Below are 21,812 nucleotides of genomic sequence, written 5' to 3' on the forward strand. Positions count from 1 at the left end.
TATTGAACAAACAACTGACCTGAAAAACAGATCCAGGTGAGACAACTTAAGAATTATTGGACTACCTGAAAGCAATGATCAAAAAACTTTGGACATCATAATACAAGAAATTGTCAAAGAAAACTGCCCAGATATCCTCAAAAAATAAAATAAAATTGAAATTAAAGGAATTCACATCACCTCCAGAAAGAAGTCCTCAATGACAGTTTCCAGGAACATAATAGCTAAATTCAAGAATCCCCAAGCCAAGGAGAAAATAGTGCAAGCAGTTAGAAATAAACAATTCAAATGCCATGTAGCAACAGTCAGGTTCACACAGGACCTAGTGGCTTAGACATTAAAGGATCAGAAGACATGGAATATGATATTCAGGAATGTGAAAAATTTAGGTGACCCTGAGTCACCTGTCCAGCAAAACTGAGTATATTCTTTCAGGGGGGGAAATGGACATTCAATGAGATAGAACATTTCCAAGTATTCCTGAGGAATAAGCCAGACCTAAACAAAAAATTCAAAATCCAAACATGAGATCCAAGAGAAGCCTGAAAAGGTAAATAACAAAGAAAAAATTTAAGGGCTTCATTATAAGGTCAAAATGTTTGTATTTCTACATGGAAAGAGGATAATTATTATTCTCAAAAATTACTCTTAGTAGTAGAGAAGATAGGAGGAATATACTTAGAAAGTGGGTGAGAAATTAAGCTGATTATAATGACATGATGTATATGATGATATATAATGATATGATGTGTATATATGATGATATAAAATTAAATGTATGTATGATATGCTATGTTTGTATATGATAGAATATATTAAAATATCAAAGGGTGAAAAGAGAATTGCACTGAGAGAAAATGGAAGGGATATATAGAATGGGGTAAATTATATAACATAAAGAGGCATGAAAAATCAATACAGAAAAGGGAGGATAAGGTGGTGACAGGTAATGCTTTAACTTTACTCTCACTGTAATTGGCTCAGAGAGGGAAAAACAAATATACCAATTGAGGTATAGAATTCTATCTCACCCTACAGAGAAGAAAAAGGGGAATAAGAGAAGGGAAAGGGGAGGTAACTGGAGGGAAGAAGAAGGGGGAGGGGTGATAAAAAGGAAAACACTGGTTAGGAGGAACAGACTAAAGAGAATAGAGCAGCATCAAAAGGTGAAAATAAATTGGAATGCAATACACAGTTAGTAATCATAACTCTAAATGTGAATGGAATGAACTCACCCATTAAATGGAAGCAGAGAGCAGAATGTATTAAAAACCAGAATTCTACTATATGTGTTTACAAGGAACACATTTGAGACAGGGTGACATACACAGATTAAAGGTAAGAGTCTGAAATAGAATTAATAATGCATCATCTAAAGTAAAAAAAAAAAAAGCAGGAGTAACAATCAAGATACCAGGCAAAGTTAAAGTAAAAATTGAAGAGGCAGCTGGGAGGCTCAGTGAATTGAAAGCCAGGCCCAAAGACAGAAGGTCATGATTGCAAGTCTGACTTCAGCTACTTGCTAGCTGTGTGATCCTAGGAAAGTTACTTAACCCATATTGCCTTGCTAAAACTTCTCTTCTGCCTCATAACCAATGCAAAGTATTGAATCTAAGATGAAAGGTAAGGGTTTTAAATAAATAAACAAAAAAAAAACAAATAATAAAGTAAAATTGATCTGATAAAAAGAGATACGGAAGGAAATTACATTTTGCTCAAAGGAAATATAAACAATGAAGTAATATCAGTACTAAATATTTATGCATCAAATGGTAAAGCATACAGATTTTAAAAGGAGAAACTAAAGGAGTTTAAGAAAGAAAAGGATAGTAAAACCATACTTGTGGGGGACCTCAACCTTCCCCTATCAGAACTTAATAAATTGAATGAAAAAATAAATAGGGTAAAAATAAGGGATGTGAATGATATGATAGAAAAATTAGAGTTAATAAATTTCTGGAAAAATGATAAGGGAGGGATAAAAACTATATACATTCTTTTCAGCATTACTATTTTAGGTCCTAATTAGATAAAAATTATAATTATTAACGATTTATGGAGAGGCAAATTTAAGATTAACTGGAATCTAAATAATCCAATTCTTCAAAAGTTGTGGGTCAAAATACAAATTACAGAAACAATTACCGATTTCATCGAAAAGAATGACAATGCGAAGACAACTTATCAAAATGTATGGCATATAGCCAAAGCAGTAATCAGGGGAAATTTTATATCTCTAAGGGCATATTTCTATATTCTAAAAATTAAAGGAGAAACTAAGAAAATGGAAAGTAAAAGAACTACTGAAATAAGGAATAAGACTAGGACATGGTACTTTGAAAAAACTGAGAAACCAAAGATGAGACTTTGAAAAAACTGAGAAACCAAAGATGAGACTATTATAATATTCCAGGCATGAGGAATTAAGGTAGAGTTATATTTGAGAGATGTTTTATATCTATAAGACTTCCTAAGAGATTGGATATGTGGGAAGGGGTAAGAGAAAGTGAAGAGTTCAGAATGAGGCTACAAGAATGGGTGATGGAGATGATGCTGGCTTCCTTAAAAGGAACAGGAAAGTAAAAAAAATAGGGGCTGTTGGAGGAGAAATATAAAGAGTTAGTTTTGGATATGCTGTAATCTTATTTTCTAATCAGATTATCCTGTCTGCCACTTCCATTCTCACTAATCTTGAAGCTCTCCCTATCTAATAGCTTCTGGCATATCATTTTTTAACCATGGTATTTTCTCCCTCACCTTCAGAAAAGTTCCCTTGCTCTTCATATATCTTCAATGGCTTTCACCCCAAATACTTCCTTCCATTCATTTCTAAACTTAAGAAATTAATTTACAATCAATGCCTCTACATTCTCTCCTGTAACTCAGTTCAAAAACCTCTACAGTCTGTTTCCTGACATCATCATTCTCTCCAAAGGTTCCCAATGGCCGGATTCAATTGTCTCTTTTGGATACTCATCTTTCTTGACCTCTTTGTAACTTCTGACATTCTGAATTTCCCTCTCATGTTAGATTCTTTATCCTCTTGAGGTTTTCATGACACTGATCTGTCCTGCCTCTCTTCTTAAACATCTAACCACACTTTCTCAATCTTCTTTCCTACATCTTCCTCCAGATCATGACCATTAACCTTGGGTGTATCCCAAGACTCTATTTTGGGATTTCTCTTCCTCTTTTATATTGTCTTGGTTAGTGGTCTCATCAGTTCTCATGTATTCATTGATCATCTCTATGCAGATGTCTAGGCAGCTATGTGATATAGTGGATAAAATGCTGGGCCTGGAGTTAGGACAAAGGATATGTCACAGAAAGTTAGGAAGGCATCAGTTTAAACTCAGCCTTAGACATTTACTAGATGTGTGACACTGGGCAAGTCACTTAAGCCCTGATTGTCTCAGTTTCTTCATCTGTAAAATGGAGATTATAATAGCATCTAGCTAATAATGAAGAGTTTTTCAAAGATATTCATAGCTGCCCACTTTGTGTTGAGAAAATTAGGGGGTATCCATCTGTTGAGAAATGGCTAAACAAAGTGTTGTATATGATGGTGATGGGATACTATTGTGCTACAAGGAATGATGAATTGCTTGAATGCTATATGAACTAGAAAGCCTTCCATGAACTGATGCAGAGTGAAATGAGTAGAACCAGGAGAACATTGTACAGAAATTTACACATTGTGGAATGCTCAAATGTAATGAATTTTACTACTAGTATCATTACAATGATCCAGGACAAGCTATAGGGACTTATGAGAGGGAATGATATTCACATCAAGGGAAAGCACTGTGGCAGTAGAAATCCAGAAGAAAGCACATGATTTATCCTTGTTTGTAAAGGGTATATGATTGAGGGTTTTGGTTTTAAAATATTATTCTATTACAAATGTGAAAAATATGGAAATAGGTAGCAGATGTTTAGCACATGTATAACCCAGTGGAATTGCTTGTTGGCTCTGGTAGTGGGGAGAGAATAGGAGATGGAGAGAAGATGACTCATGTAACCATGTCTTCTATGACTCCTCATTTACCCTTAATCAACATATCAGATATGTTTCCAAGTCTTTTTCCTCACTTCACAACATCTCATATATGTCACCTTTTCTCCACTCACACAACTATCTCTCTGGCACAAATACTCAACCCTTCATTCCTAGATTCTAGCCACAGCCTCTAGTTATGCTCTCTGTCTCTTCTCTCTGGACTCTAGACCATTCTCCAGGACTCTGCAAAAGTAACTTCCTGAAGCACATTTCTGATTCTCCCATCTATGTACCCAGGAAACTCCAACAGTTCCCCCAACATTAAAAGGCCATTTGTATTTTAAAGCCCTTGACAACCTCTTCCCTTCTGACCTTTCCTGTATTTCTGTACTTTTTCTCCCCTTCACAGATTTTATGATCCAAGAACACTGGTCTTCTTGCTGTTGCATGACACAATGTCTTCTAATCTGTGACTTTGTTCATTATCATTGGATATCCTCTTTGTCTCGAATTCTCTTCATTCTCATCTATGCCTACTGGCTTCTCTGGCTTCCCTCAAGTTTTAGCTCAATTTCTACTGCTTGTTAGAGACTTTTCCCTTTCCTCTACCCCCCTTTGAGATTCCCTCCCATTTATATTACAAATGTGTCTATGTATATACATACCTATATATAATATATACATATTTTTATGTGTATTCCAATATACATATACACACATATATTTTAAATGCACATACATATTTGTATGTACATAGTTCAGGTATTGTCTTCTTTATTAGAATGTGAATTCAGATCATGTTTTTGCCTTTCTTTTTATTCTCAGCACTTCAAACAATATATGACACATAGTAAAGCTCAATAAACTTTTTTTTTGGCTAAAGAAAGGTTTGATTTAAAAACAAACAAACATATTAAACACAGGAAATAAATGAAAAGAAAAAGAAAGAAAATCTCATGTATTTTGTTAGTTTGTATATTTAAGTTCTATATGAATTTGCAGAATGCATATTCTATAGCTTATTTTATGTAGTATGTTCTATATAGCACAAATAGTTATATTTATATCTACTATGTATAATAGATATTTATCTAAAATCTAACATGTACATAGAGTCTCTATTCTGAAAGGACTTATAAATGAAAAAGATCTTATATGACCTGTGGTTGCAAATAAAAAACCCAACAAACTCTGTTTGTATATTTTAGGACTAGGATTCTTAACCTATAATTAACGAACTTGTTTTTTAAAACATCATGATAATTGTATTTCACTATAACAGATTTCCTTTCTAATTCTATGGATTCCCCTTTATATATTATTATTTTTTTTCTCTAAAATAGTACATAGGTTTCATCAGCCTTCCAAAGGTGTCAATGACACAGGGGAAAACGGGTTAAGAATTCTTGTTCTAGGATTTTTCTTTCTATCTATACTTAATGTCCAGAAAAGAAACAAAGAACTCTCCTCAATCTTTCCTAGTAATTATTATTCTAGTATCTGCCAGGTGTCACAGGTTCGAAATCCATCTTACCTAACTTCCTAAACTTAAATGTAAATTTCTCATTAAAATGTCTTTAATCTGCCAAGTGCTATTTGAATGCCATTGTAGGAGTGGAGGGTGAATTATCTCCATTATCCATTAGAAGCTGTTGATGGACTCATACAAGTAATGTCAGCTACACCAAAGAATAATCAAAAGACACCAGAAACTTACTTCACTTCTAAAGTTATAAAAAATCACTGATTTTTTTAAAAAGTAGGTCTTCTGCTTAAGGAAGGCTTATTTCTAGATATACATAACTTACCTTCTTAATGGAAAATACTTTAATGAGATAGCTTTATTATCTAAAAATTACCCGGGTATTGTGAATTGTCCATATTGTCAGAATCTTTTAGCAATATAGGATCTATGTAACAAGTCCTTTCTTTAAAATATGTGACGTCATTTCCTCTACATATAGTCAAAGATGGAACTGTGTTTATTGCAGTAGAGGTTCTACTCATTCTTTTACACTTCCAGAACACTTCATTTTTCTTTCCCATATCGATTGCATTTCTTTTTGAATATGATTTTTTCTCTATTTCTGATCCATGCTTTACTGAATCTTCTAAAAAGGAATGAAAATCACAAGAGCTATACTTATTAAGATGTCTTGGTAGCTATTTGCTAATATTGATGGGTTTGCAAAAAGTACTTTATCAGCTAAAGAAATCTTCAGTAGAGAGGGACCTTAACCTTTTTATGCCATGGATCTCTTTGGCAGTCTGGGAAAGCCTCTGACCCTTTTCTCAAAATAATAATTTAAAACATAAAATAATATATAAAGGATTACAAAAGGAACAAATTACATTGAAATAGAGGTGTAATTATTATCCTATTCCAATTTATTAACCTGCTGAAATTGATCCATGAACCTCAAGCTAAAAAAAACAATCTATAGGTGATAATGTTATTTTTACATGAACTAATAAACACATAATGTTGGTTGCATCAAAATAACAAATTATGCATCATCTAAAGTAAAAGAGTAGGAGTAATAATCAAGATACCAGACAAAGCTCATTTAAAAATTGAGGAGGCATTTGGGTGGCTCAGTGGATTGAGAGCCAGGCCCAGATAGTGGAGGTCATGGGTTCAAATCTGGCTTCAAATCCTTTCTACCTGTGTGACCCTGGGCAAGTTTCTTAAACTCCATTACATTGTCCTTACCTCCCTTCTGTCAAATCATATAAACATCATATAAAAATCATATAAACAATTACTGACTTCATTGAAAAGAATGACAATGAGGAGACAACATATCAAAATCTATGGCATATAGCCAAAGCAGTACTCAGGGGAAATTTTATATTTCTGAGTGCCTATATCAAAAGAATAGAAAGGGAAAAGGTCAATGAATTAGGCTTGCAACTTAAAAAATTAGAAAGAGAATCATTTAAAAATCCATACATAAATTGGAAATTCTAAAAATTAAAGGAGAAATTAATAAAATGGAATGTTAAAAAAAACTATTGGAGTAATAAGTAAGACTAGGAGTTGGTGCTTTGAAAAAATGGAGAGACCAAAAATGAGACTCTTGCAGTACTCCAGGCATGTAGAGTTAAGGACCTGTATTAGGGTAGAGGTATATTTGATAGATGTTTAAAAGGAAAAATGTATAGGCTTTCCAAGACAATGAATATGGAAATAAGAGAAAGTGAAAAGTTGAGAATAAGATTGCAAGAATGGGTGACAGGGATGATTCTGGTGTCCTCAAAAGGAATAGGAAAGTTAAAAATAGGAGCTCTTTGAGGGGAAAGATAAAGAGTTATTTTTGGATATACTGTATCCTGTTTTCTAATCAGATTATCCTGTCTACCACTTCTATTCTCACTTATCTTGAATCTCTCCCTATCTAATAGCATCTGCCATAGTTTTTTTAACTATGTTAATTTCTCCCTCTCCTTCAGAAATTTTCCTTGCTCTTCTTATATCTTCAATGGCTTTCACCCCAAATACTTCCCCCCATTCATTTCTAAACATGAGAAAGTAACCTACAATCAAAAATGCCTCTACATTCTCTCCTCTCAGTCAGTTCAAAACCCTCTACAGTCTGTTTGCTGATATCATCATTCTTTCCAAAGGTTGCCAATGGCCAGATTCAATTGTCTCTTTTGGATACTCATCTTTCTTGACCTTTTTGTAACTTCTGACATCCTGAATTTCCCTCTCATCTTAGATTCTTTATCCTCTTGAGGTTTTCATGACACTGATCTGTCCTTCCTCTCTTCTTAAACATCTAACCACACTTTCTCAATCTTCTTTCCTACATCTTCCTCCAGGTCATGACCATTAACCTTGGGTGTATCCCAAGACTCTATTTTGGGATTTCTCTTCCTCTTTTATATTGTCTTGGTTAGTGGTCTCATCAGTTCTCATGTATTCATTGATCATCTCTATGCAGATGTCTAGGCAGCTATGTGATATAGTGGATAAAATGCTGGGCCTGGAGTTAGGACAAAGGATATGTCACAGAAAGTTAGGAAGGCATCAGTTTAAACTCAGCCTTAGACATTTACTAGATGTGTGACACTGGGCAAGTCACTTAAGCCCTGATTGTCTCAGTTTCTTCATCTGTAAAATGGAGATAATAAAAGCATCTAGCTAATAAAGAAGAGTTTTCAAAGATATTCATAGCTGCCCACTTTGTGTTGAGAAAATTAGGGGGTATCCATCTGTTGGGGAATGGCTAAACAAAGTATAGTATATGATAGTGATGGGATACTATTGTGCTATAAGGAATGATGAACTGCTTGAATTCTATATGAACTTGAAAGACTTTAATGAACTGATGCAGAGTGAAATGAGTAGAACCAGGATAACATTGTACACAGAAACTGAAACTTTGTGGAATGATCAAATGTAATGAATTTTACTACTAGTAGCATTACAATGATCCAGGACAAGCTATAGGGACTTATGAGAGGGAATGATATTCACATCAAGGGAAAGCACTGTCGGAGTAGAAATCCAGAAGAAAACAAATGATTTATCAATTGTTTGTAAAGGGTATATGATTGGGGGTTTTAGTTTTAAAAGATTACTCTATTACAAAAGTGAAAAACATGGAAATAGGTAGCAGATGTTTAGCACATGTATAACCCAGTGGAATTGCGTGTTGGCTCTGGTAGTGGGGAGAGAATAGGAGATGGAGAGAAGATAAATAATTTAATCAGGGAAAATATTTTGAAATTTTAAAAAAATAATAGTATCCACCTCAAAAGAATCAAATGATGTATTTGTAAAACACCTGTACATTCTAAACTGATAAAAATGTTATTTTTTGTTATTGTGGTTGCTATTATTATTATCTTGCCAGATTATTCTCAGATCAATATTTTTTTTCTATGACTTCTCTTTTGACATCCAGTCTCACATCACCAACAGACTATTGGTCTCTTCAAAATGGATATCCTATAGATATCTCAACTTTTACAGCATTTCGGTGAACTAAAAGGGAATTTATCATTTTCCTCAAACTAGTTCCTTCCCTGAATTTCCTTGCTACTCTCCAGAATGTCACATCTATCATTTTGCCTCATAACCTCAATGTCTTCCTTGACTCCTCACTTACCCTCAACCAACATATCAGACATGTTTCAAGTTTTTTTTTTCTCACTTCACAACATCTCATGTATGTCACCTTTTCTCCACTCACACAACTATCTCTCTGGCACAAATACTCAACCCTTCATTCCTAGATTCTAGCCACAGCCTCTAGTTATGCTCTCTGTCTCTTCTCTCTGGACTCTAGACCATTCTCCAGGACTCTGCAAAAGTAACTTCCTGAAGCACATTTCTGATTCTCCCATCTATGTACCCAGGAAACTCCAACAGTTCCCCCAACATTAAAAAGCCATTTGTATTTTAAAGCCCTTGACAACCTCTTCCATTCTGACCTTTCCTGTATTTCTGTACTTTTTCTCCCCTTCACAGATTTTATGATCCAAGAACACTGGTCTTCTTGCTGTTGCATGACACAATGTCTTCTAATCTGTGACTTTGTTCATTATCACTGGATGTCCTCTTTGTCTCAAATTCTCTTCATTCTCAATCTATGCCTACTGGCTTCTCTGGCTTCCCTCAAGTTTTAGCTCAATTTCTACTGCTTGTTAGAGACTTTTCCCTTTCCTCTACCCCCCTTTGAGATTCCCTCCCATTTATATTACAAATGTGTCTATATATAATATATACACACATATATGTGTATTCAAATATACTTATACTCACATATATTTTAAATGCACATATATATTTGTATGTACATAGTTCAGATATTGTCTTCTTTATTAGAATGTGAATTCAGATCATGTTTTTGCCTTTCTTTTTATTCTCAGCACCTCAAACAATACATGCTACATAGCAAAGCTCAATAAAATTTTTTTTGGCTAAAGAAAGGGTTGATTTAATACAAACAAACAATCAGCTACTACACTGACTCATGATGCTACCAAGTTTGATATGTTACCAAATAGTTGGCACTTATGTCAAATACTACATGAGAAAAAGAGCCAATATGATCTAATTGAAAATGTATATATAAGAAACATATACTTCTTTACTTGTAAATACATAAAAATAACCTTCCATATTCTTCTGAAAGTCAATTACAAAAATGAATCACATGTCTAGAAGGAAGTCTAATTCTGTAAAGATCTCATCCTATTCTATATATCCTATGATATTTAACACAGGAAATAAATGAAAAGAAAAAGAAAAAAAGATCTTATGTATGTTCTAAATTAGTTTGTATATTTAAATTGTATATGAATTCATAGACTATGCATATTCTATAGCTTATTTTATGTAGTATATTCTATATAGCATACATAGTTACATTTATGTCAACTACAAGTAATAGATGTTCATGCAAATTCTAACATGTATATAGAGTCTCTATTATGAAAGGACTTATAAAGGATAAAGATCTTATATGGCATGTGGCTCCCAGAAAAAAAATATCTCCTATATTTTAGGACAAGGTTTCTTAATCTGGAATTCATGAATTTTTTTTAATATCATGATAATTCTATTTAAGTAGAAGTGGTTTCCCTTCTACTTCTATGGATTGCCCTTAATGTATTAATTTCTTTTTCTCTGAAATGGTCCATAAGTTTCATCAGTCTTCCAAAGGGGTCAATGACACAGGGAAAAAAGGGTTAAGAATCCTTGTTCTAGGATTTTTCTTTCTATCTATACCTTAATTATAGAAAACAAACAAACAAATAACTCTCCTCAATCTTTCCTAGTAATTCCTGTTCTAGTATCTGCCAGTTGTCACAGGTTTGAAATCTATCTTACCCAACTTCCTCAACTTAAATGTAGATTTCCCATTAAAATGTCTTCAATCTGCCAAATGCTATTGTTGGAGTGGGGTCTGAATTATCTCCATTCTCCATTAGTAGTTGGTGATGGGCTCATACAAGGTATTATCAGTGACACTAAAGAGTAATCAAACTTACTTCACTCCTAAAGTTATAAAAAGTCATTGATTTTTTTTAAAAGTAGACTTTCTGGGTAAGGGAGGCTTGTTGATAGATATACATAACTTACCTTTTTTAGGAAAAACAGTTTAATGAGATAGACTTATTATCTAAAAATTACCCTCATTCTGTGAAGTGTCCATATTTTCAGAATCTTTTAGCAGTATAGGATTTATGTAACAAGTGTTTTCTTTATAATATGTGATCTCATTTCCCCTAGGCATAGATGAAGGTGTGTTTGTTGCAATTGAAGTTCTACTTATTTCTTTACACTTCCAGGGCAGTTCACTTTTCCTTCCCGTATCGATGGGATTTCTTTTTGAATATAATTTATCAGGTTCCTTGTCAGACTTCACTGACTCCTCTAAAAAGGAATGAAATGCACAAGGGCTATATATCTTATAAAGATGTATTTGTAGCTATTTGCTAATATTGATGGATTTACAAAATATACTTTGTCAACTAAAGAAATCATCAGTAGAAAGGGACCTTAACCTTTTTATACCATGGATCTCTTATCTCTTTAGCATTTTGGGGAATCCTCTAACCCTTTTCTCAAAATAATAATTTAATACATAATATAATATATAAAGAATTACAAAAGGACCCAATTACATTGAAATATAGATGTAATTATTGTCCTATCCCAATTTATTAACCTGCTGAAATCAATCCATGAACCTCAAGCTAAGAAAATCCAATCTATAGGTGAAAATATTTTTTATATAAAGTAATGATCACATAATGTTGGTTGCATCAAAATAACAAAATATGCATCATCTAAAATATAAAAAAGCAGGAATAATAATCATGATACCAGACAAAGCTTAAGTAAAAATTGAGGAGGCATTTGGGTGGCTCCATTAATTCAGAGCCAGGCCCAGATACTGGAGATCATGGTTTCAAATTTAGCCTCAGACCATTTCAACCTGTGTGACCCTGGGCAAGTTTCTTAACCCCCATTACTTTACCCTTACCTCCCTTCTCTCTTAAAATCAATACTGCTTTAAATAATTAAACAAACAAATTAGTAATAAAGTAAAAACTGATCAAATAAAAAGAGATAAGGAAGGAAATTATATCTTTCTAAAAGTTAATATAAACAATGAGGTAATATCAACACTAAACTTTTATTCATCAAATGGTAAAGCATTCAGATTTCTAAAAGAGAAACTAATGGAGCTTAAGAAGGAAATAGGTAATAAAACCATAATAGTGGGAGACCTCAATCTTCCCTTCTCAGAACTAGAAAAATATACCCAAAAAATAAATAGGAAAGAAGTAAGGGATCTGAATGTGTGAATGAAATGTTAGAAAAATGAGAAAATTGAACAGAAATAAAAATATTATACTTTCTGTTCAGCAGTACTTTTTCAGTTCATAATTTGATAAAATTATAATTAATATGGGTTCATGGAGAGGAAAATTTAAAATTAACTGGAAACTAAATGATCTATTTTTTTTAAAATATGTGTGTCAATATACAAACCATAGACACAATTATTGATTTCATTGAAAATAAAGACAATGAGGAGACAACATATCAAAATCTATGGCATGTAGCCAAAGCAGTACTCAGGGGAAAATTTATATCTCTGAGTGTCTACATTAAAGAATAGAGAGGGAAGAGGTCAACGAATTGGGCTTGCAACTTAAAAAATTATAAAGAAAACCAATTAAAGATCCCCATATGAAAACTAAATTGGAAATTCTAAAAATTGAAGGAGAAATTATTAAAACGGAATGTAAAAAAATTAAAGTAATAAATAAGTATAGGAATTGGTACTTTGAAACAACTAAGGGATCTAACATGAGATTCTTGCAATACTCTAGGTATGAGGAGTTAAGGACTTTCATTAGGGTAGAAGAGGTATACTTGACAGATGTTTCAAAGGAAAAATTTATAGCCTTTCCTAAGACATTGGATATAGAGGGTAAGAGAAAGTAAAGAGTTGAGAATGAGGCTACAAGAATGGATGACAGGGATGATACTGGTGTCCTCAAAAGGAATAGGAAAGTTAAAAATAGGGACTGTTTGAGAAGAAAGATAAAGAGTTAGTTTTGGATATGCTGTATCCTGTTTTCTAATCAGATTTTCCTGTCTGGCACTTCCATCCTCGCTAATCTTGAATTTCTTCCTATCTAATAGCCTCTGTCTTATTGTTTTTTAACTATGGTAATTTCTCCCTCTCCTTCAGAAATGTTCCCTTGCTCTCCTTATATATTCAATGGCTTTCATACCATTCATTTCTAAACATGAAAAATAATCAACACCTCTATATTCTCTCCTCTCACTCAGTTCAAAACCCTCTACAGTCTGTTTCCAGACATCATCATTCTTTCCAAAGGTTCCCAATGGCCGGATTCAATTGTCTCTTTTGGAAACTCATCTTTCTTGACCTCTTTGTAACTTCTGACATTCTGAATTTCCCTCTCATGTTAGATTCTTTATCCTCTTGAGGTTTTCATGACACTGATCTGTCCTGCCTCTCTTCTTAAACATCTAACCACACTTTCTCAATCTTCTTTCCTACATCTTCCTCCAGATCATGACCATTAACCTTGGGTGTATCCCAAGACTCTATTTTGGGATTTCTCTTCCTCTTTTATATTGTCTTGGTTAGTGGTCTCATCAGTTCTCATGTATTCATTGATCATCTCTATGCAGATGTCTAGGCAGCTATGTGATATAGTGGATAAAATGCTGGGCCTGGAGTTAGGACAAAGGATATGTCACAGAAAGTTAGGAAGGCATCAGTTTAAACTCAGCCTTAGACATTTACTAGATGTGTGACACTGGGCAAGTCACTTAAGCCCTGATTGTCTCAGTTTCTTCATCTGTAAAATGGAGATAATAATAGCATCTAGCTAATAATGAAGAGTTTTTCAAAGATATTCATAGCTGCCCACTTTGTGTTGAGAAAATTAGGGGGTATCCATCTGTTGGGAAATGACTAAACAAAGTGTTGTATATGATGGTGATGGGATACTATTGTGCTACAAGGAATGATGAATTGCTTGAATGCTATATGAACTAGAAAGCCTTCCATGAACTGATGCAGAGTGAAATGAGTAGAACCAGGAGAACATTGTACAGAAATTTACACATTGTGGAATGCTCAAATGTAATGAATTTTACTACTAGTATCATTACAATGATCCAGGACAAGCTATAGGGACTTATGAGAGGGAATGATATTCACATCAAGGGAAAGCACTGTGGCAGTAGAAATCCAGAAGAAAGCACATGATTTATCCTTGTTTGTAAAGGGTATATGATTGAGGGTTTTGGTTTTAAAATATTATTCTATTACAAATGTGAAAAATATGGAAATAGGTAGCAGATGTTTAGCACATGTATAACCCAGTGGAATTGCTTGTTGGCTCTGGTAGTGGGGAGAGAATAGGAGATGGAGAGAAGATGACTCATGTAACCATGTCTTCTATGACTCCTCATTTACCCTTAATCAACATATCAGATATGTTTCCAAGTCTTTTTCCTCACTTCACAACATCTCATATATGTCACCTTTTCTCCACTCACACAACTATCTCTCTGGCACAAATACTCAACCCTTCATTCCTAGATTCTAGCCACAGCCTCTAGTTATGCTCTCTGTCTCTTCTCTCTGGACTCTAGACCATTCTCCAGGACTCTGCAAAAGTAACTTCCTGAAGCACATTTCTGATTCTCCCATCTATGTACCCAGGAAACTCCAACAGTTCCCCCAACATTAAAAGGCCATTTGTATTTTAAAGCCCTTGACAACCTCTTCCATTCTGACCTTTCCTGTATTTCTGTACTTTCCTCCCCTTCACAGATTTTATGATCCAAGAACACTGGTCTTCTTGTTGTTGCATGACACAATGTCTTCTAATCTATGACTTTGTTCATTATCATTGGATGTCCTCTTTGTCTCGAATTCTCTTCATTCTCATCTATGCCTACTGGCTTCTCTGGCTTCCCTCAAGTTTTAGCTCAATTTCTACTGCTTGTTAGAGACTTTTCCCTTTCCTCTACCCCCCTTTGAGATTCCCTCCCATTTATATTACAAATGTGTCTATGTATATACATACATATATATAATATATACATATTTTTATGTGTATTCCAATATACATATACACACATATATTTTAAATGCACATACATATTTGTATGTACATAGTTCAGGTATTGTCTTCTTTATTAGAATGTGAATTCAGATCATGTTTTTGCCTTTCTTTTTATTCTCAGCACTTCAAACAATATATGACATAGTAAAGCTCAATAAACTTTTTTTTTGCCTAAAGAAAGGTTTGATTTAAAAACAAACAAACAAACAAACATCTATTACACTGACTTATGGCCCTCTCAGGTTTGGTATGTTACCAAATAGTTGGTAGTTATGTCAAATACTTCATGAGAAAAAGAGCCAATATGATCTACTTGAAAATGTATATATAAGAAACATATACTTCCTTATTTGTAAGTACATAAAATAACCTTCTATATTCTTCTGAAAGTAAAATTCAAAAATGAGTCACATGTCTAGAAGGAAGTCTAATTCTGTAAAGATCTCATCCTATTCTATATATCCTATGATATTGAACACAGGAAATAAATGAAAACAAAAAGAAAGAAAATCTCATGTATTTTCTAAATTAGTTTGTATAATTAAGTTGTATATGAATTCATAGACTATGAATATTCAATAGCTTATAATATGTTGCACATTTTATATAATATGCATAGTTACATTTATGTTAAATACGTATAATAGATATTCATGTAAATTTCAACATGTACATTGATTCTCTTTTCTGAAAGGTCTTATAAAGGATAAAGATCTTATGTGACTCGTGGTTGACAGAAAAAAAAAACAACTGCTTCTCTATTTTAGGACAATGATTCTTAACCTGGAATTCATGAATTTGTTTTTTAAAATATCGTTATAATTCTATTTCAGTATAACTGATATTTTTCTAATTCTATGGATTGCCCTTCATGTATTAATTTCTTTTTCTCTGAAATGGTCCATAGGTTTCATCAGCCTTCCAAAGGTGTCAATGACACAGGGGAAAAAAGGGTTAAGAATCTTTATTCTAGAATATCTGGAAAACTTTCTATCTATATCTTAATCTCCAGAAAAGAAGCAAAGAACTCTCCTCAATCTTTCCTAGTAATTCTTATTCTAGTATTTGCCAGCTGTCGCAGGTTCGAAATCCATCTTACCTAACTTCCTAATCTTAAATGTAGATTTCCCATTAAAATGTCTTTAGTCTGCCAAATGCTATTTGAATGCCATTGTGGGACTGGGGGCTGAATTATATCCATTTTCCATTAATAGCTGTTGATGGGCTCATACCTGGTAATGTCAGCCACACCAAACATTAATCAAAAGATACCAGAAACTTACTTCACTCCTAAAGTTATAAAAAGTCATTATTTTTTTTTAAAGTAGACCTTCTGGAAGACTTATTTCTAGATATACATAACTTACCTTCTTAAAGGAAAATAGTTTAATGAGATAGTCTTATTATCTAAACATTACCCTCATGCTGTGAAGTGTCCACATTTTCAGGTTCTTTTTGCAGAGAAGGATCTACGAAAAAAGTCTTGTCTTTAAAGTATGTGATGTCACTTCCTCTATCTACAGTCACAACTGGAACAGCTGTGGGTGTTGTAGTACAGGTACTACTGACTCTTTTACGCTTCCTGGACAAATTACTTTTCCTTTCCAACTCAAATGCATGTCTTCGCGTATACAATCTTCTCTGAAGTTCCTTTTCAAGCTTTATTGTATCCTCTAAAAAGGAATGAAATGCACAAGGACTATACTTATAAGTATGTATTTGTAGCTATTTGCTAATATTGATGGGTTTGCAAAAGGTACTTTTGTCAAGGAAAGAAATCTTCAGTAGAAAGGGGACTTAACCTTTTTATACCATGGATCTCTTTGGCAGTCTGGGGAAGCCTCTGACTCTTTACTCAGAATAATAATTTAATACATAAAATAATATAAAAGGAGTACAAAAGAAACCAATTACATTAAAATACAGATGTAATTATTATCCTATCCCAATTTATTAACCTGCTAAAATCTATCCATGGACCTCAAGCTAAAAACAAAACCCATTCTATAGGTGATAATAGTATTTTTTACAAAAATGAGCATATAAGGTTAGTTACATCAAAATAACGAATTTTATGTATCTATTTACCATATTATAATGAACTTTATATCATCAACATGAGCAAAAATGAATGAAAATATCTTCTTCTTTGGCCTTCATTTGTCCTTCTCTCTTACATTTCTCTAAAAGGAGAGAAAAATCTTCAAGTAATTAGCAATCCATTTTAGTGGCTTTTCTTATGTTTTCCAGTATCACATGCATCATAAGAAAAATCTAAAAATAACTGATAAAAAGTTTTAATTTTGTTTAAAATGTAATTCTTTTAAAGGTGATTTTATTGAAATATATAATTATACATTATGTGGCTATTTCAAGTTAATGAAAATGAAACAGAAAATATGAAAACCATGTATCTATAAATAATATCCTTTCTACAGGATATAAAACAAGTTAGGTCAATTGTTCAGAATATAGGCAGGCAACTGAAAGTCATTCAATTGGTGCAATGAGGACAATGTGTGCATGTGCATGTGTTTATACAAAATACCACCAAAGCCAGGGTGAAAAAAATGTAGTCAATTGTGTCTACATCAATCTTCTCACTCATTTTCTGATACCTCTATTCTTCTCATTCTAAACTCTGTCTTATTGCTAGTCCATCTTCCAACCCTCATTTTCCTCATTCGCCTTCCTAATTATGCCATTCTATCCAAATTATCTTTATTTAAGTTTATTATTCTTTCTCAGGAAGTGATTTCTTATAAAAAAAAGAAGAGCCTTACTTCTAAAGTTAGAGCACCAGGGTTCAAATATTGCTTCTGTCTCTTGTTATAGTCTCAGACTAATTTCTTAACCTTTCTAGGTCTCTGTTTCCTTAACTGGAAAGTCAGGGGAATGGATATAGAGTCACACATCTATAAGTTCTACTACTTTGGGGGTTGAGTTGTTGAATTCCTTAATCCTGTGAATTCTAAGGGACAATATCAGGAAATAAGATGGCAAAGGGAAACCTGGCAGTCATGTATAGATTGTTCCAAAAGTTAAGGGAAAATAATTTATAAATTCTATCATATATTAACCAAAATTCATATACTGGCAATATGTACTGAATCAGTGAAAGCCATCTATCTAGGTGCTAATAATTGAGGCCTTTTGGTCTTGGGATAAATACATCCCAGAAAAATTCCAGATCCCGTTGGTAAAGGGGAACCAGTCATGAAATGGTGTTGATAATGTTGAGATGATATCGATGTTACCTATCAAATTTTACTGATAACTCTGAAATTATTTGGATATGTTAATGAATTAACACTAAAGTGGAATATATGAGACTGTTTCCCATAAAAATGAGACCTTACCTTTGCCCTTTACCCCAGCACTTTTCTATTTCCTTAAAGGTTCATACTGCTCAAGTGCTCCCGACTTTCAATCTGAGGTTGAATGATTCATCTCTTCTCTAGCCTCTTCCACACACTGCCTCATTTCAACATCCTGTCTCCTGTCCTCATGTCATCTGTCTCTGTACCCCTTTCACTGCTTGTCTCTGCTTTATTGTTTACCCTTACACACTCTGTGGCTAATTAAAATGCAATTTTTGCCCATTTTTCACTGCCAGTTGTGTGTACTTCCTAGCAAGTATTCAGGCAACTGGGCATGCTTGCCTATATTTCATAATTTCATAAATTTATGATCAATTCAGGACATGATACATTTCCAAAATGAGATGTAATATTAAATGAATGAACAGGAAATTAAGATTATTCTTAAAGAAAGTAAAAGGATTGAATTTGATGGCCTTCAAAATATTTTCAGAAACTTAATCTTTAATTTTATCATCTATTATACTCAAACATAAAAAATAAGCTGTTTGGCAAATCTAATCATCACTGTTTGTGCATTATACCACTTTCATAGTGCCTTAACTCTACAGAGAAAAGAAAGAATATGAGATTCTTTGTTAAAGATTAAAGGGCTTTCAGGGTTCTGCAGTACTTTTTGCTATAACTACCCTATGTGACACATAGTATAAACATTATTTTATAGATGAGGCAAGCAAGGTTAAGAGAGTGTGTGGCTTCTCAACAATCACACAGATAATGAATATCAGAGCTGGTACACAAATGTGAGCTTTTAGGTCATTCCTCTACATTATACTGTCACAATGTCTTCCCATCTATGTCATCTCCTTGCTCTACTACTGCTAGAACAACTCCAGACAAGATCAAGGAAAGGAAATTGTGGGCAGTGAGGAAAAAGATGAGAAAGACAGGCAGACAAAGACAGGGAAATAGAGAGATTCTATCCAGAATTGGCTGCTCCTGTACATTTTAGCCAAAGATAGGACATTTTAGGAAGCCTTGTCAGGCACAAGGAAATGCAAACATATGAGTGTCAGAGACTGAGCAGAACCATCAGAGGTTCCAGGGTAGCTGTGTAGCTGTGTCTGGAACCACATTGGATGCTACCACTGTAACATGTATCAGGAGCCAAAGATATACTAAGGACAAATTACACACACACACACACACACACACACACACACACACACATGTAGATTCTGGAATCAATAAGAGAACTTAGTGTTGGATCTCATCAGGGAGCTACATTTAAAGGAAACTTCATTCACTTTCCCCAAAGGGTTAAGAGGACTTTTAGTGATCAGAAGCTGCAAGTTTATCCTTTGGTCATATATACTAAACTTGAGTTCACTTTTCCAGGGATATTGTGTGTACTTAAAATGGATCTTCCTTCCAAAGATCTATGAAATGAGAGCATATCAGAGTAATATACAATCTAAATCTCAGTAATAGCCCACTGCCATTTGGGAAAGAGTTTATATGCATTATAGCATTTCACACAATTGTATTGGTTTTTTTAAAACCCTTATCTACCTTCTTAGAATCAAAACTGTATTTTGGTTCCAAGGCAGAAGAACAGTACGGCTAAGAAGTATCTGAGGATATATTTGATCCCAGGGCCTCTTGTCTCTAGGCTAGGCTGTTAATCCACTGCGTTATCTAGCTGTCTCCATACACTTATTTTATTAAAAAGGTATTTCAAATATTAATATAAATAATCTTACAGATCAGAAAAATAATTATAAGAGTTCTTAAGTGACTTATCAAAAGAAGTTTTTGAAGTCATCTTGATTTTTCATTGACGATATTGGTATCCCTGTCACTAGCACAGTGCTTGGTACATTTTAAGTGATAAATGTATTTTTTTAAAATTGTCTTTGAGGAAGCAATTTGGAATTATGCCCAAAGGGCTGGATGTCCTTTGATTCAGCTATGCCATTACTGGGTTTGTACCTCAAAGAAATAAAAAGTTTGTACAAAAATGTTTATAGTTGTGCTTTTTGTGGTGGCAAAAAATTGGAAAATGAGGGAGTATCCATTTATTGGGGAATGACTGAACAAATTGTGGCATATGATGGTAATGGAATACTATTGTGCTGGAAGGAATGATGAACTGGAGGATTTCCATGTGAATTGGAAGAACCTCTATAATGGATGCAGAGTGAAATGAGTAGAACCAGGAGAAAATTGTACATGCAAAGTGAAACATTGTGGAATGATCATATGTAATAGACTCTGCTACTAATAGCAATGCAATGATCCAGGACAATTCTGAGGGACTTAGGAGAAAGAATGTTATTCACATCCAGAGAAAGAACTATGGGGATAGAAATGCAGAAAAAAAAACCACATGATTTATCATGTGGTTCTATGGATATATGATTGGGGGTTTGGTTTTAAAAAGATCACTCTTTTACAAATATGAATAATATGGAAACATATTTTGAGCAATAATCTATGTATAATACAGTGGAAGTGCATGTCAGCTACAGGAGGAAGGAGGGAAGAGGGAAGGGAGACAACATGAATCATGTTGCCATGGAAAAATATTCTAAATTGATAAATAAGTTTACAATTTTTAAAAAAATTGTCTTCCAGGTCATATGAGCAACAAACTGGTGAAGTAGATATTTTTGGCAATCCCTACACTCCCTCAAACCTCTCTAAAACAGAAATTATGCACCAAAGATAAAGCAACATCAGCTGTTTTCATGGTTTAGGTCACCAAATCCAAAAGAAGGTAAAAAAACAAAAACAAAGAAACAGGAACTGATGCTAAGTGACCCTGCACTTACTTGGCATCCCATCCCACTGCCATTCTGGCAGTGAGGCTGCACTAAAAGACTCAAGAAAAGTATATCCATTTATATCAAAGCCCACCCCTACATGGCAGTTCCTGTCTCTTTCCAGTGTCCTAGACATCTTGGTTCCAGGTTTTGGAAGTTTCCTCCAGGTCTGAGCAGATAGTTTGTGTAAGTCCTCCAGGAATTAAAGCTTGTGGGGTGCTGGAACCCAGAAGCACCAACACCACAGGAAAAGTAAGCTCTGAAATATTGGGATCAGCAGGCTTTCAAATTTGTGTGCTGGCTCAAACAACTAAGGAACACAGAGCATGGGAGAGGTCATCAGAAAAGGATGCTGTTCATGTGAGGAGCTGAGCAACACTCCAGTAAACCTGAGGGAAGAAGAACACAACATCTAGATGGGACTAGTTCTGAACTTCAAAAGTCAGCTGGGCTAGAAAACTAGTACTTTGTTTGCATTGCCCCAAATGGGAGGAGGTTGAGATTCTTTGAGAACCAGCCTCTAAA

General features: G+C 33.9%; 1 protein-coding gene across 5 annotated transcripts in view; it reads right to left on the reverse strand.

Annotated features, from left to right (window-relative positions):
• Positions 1-21,812, reverse strand: part of PDE1A (phosphodiesterase 1A) — a 455,171-nt gene that overhangs the window by 21,523 nt on the left and 411,836 nt on the right. For 3 of the 5 annotated variants that reach the window (XM_016433729.2, XM_007494474.3, XM_007494475.3), the window contains 3 exons: positions 16,561-16,815; positions 11,148-11,390; positions 5,860-6,111 (listed from right to left, as the gene is read on the reverse strand). The exons of the other annotated variants lie outside the window; for them this stretch is intronic. In XM_016433729.2, the coding sequence (XP_016289215.1) occupies positions 5,860-6,111; positions 11,148-11,390; positions 16,561-16,815 (750 nt within the window). The remainder of the gene's footprint in view (positions 1-5,859; positions 6,112-11,147; positions 11,391-16,560; positions 16,816-21,812) is intronic. 5 annotated transcript variants of the gene reach the window in all.

This window comes from Monodelphis domestica, chromosome 4, assembly GCF_027887165.1.
Source record: "Monodelphis domestica isolate mMonDom1 chromosome 4, mMonDom1.pri, whole genome shotgun sequence".
Lineage (NCBI taxonomy): Eukaryota > Metazoa > Chordata > Mammalia > Didelphimorphia > Didelphidae > Monodelphis > Monodelphis domestica.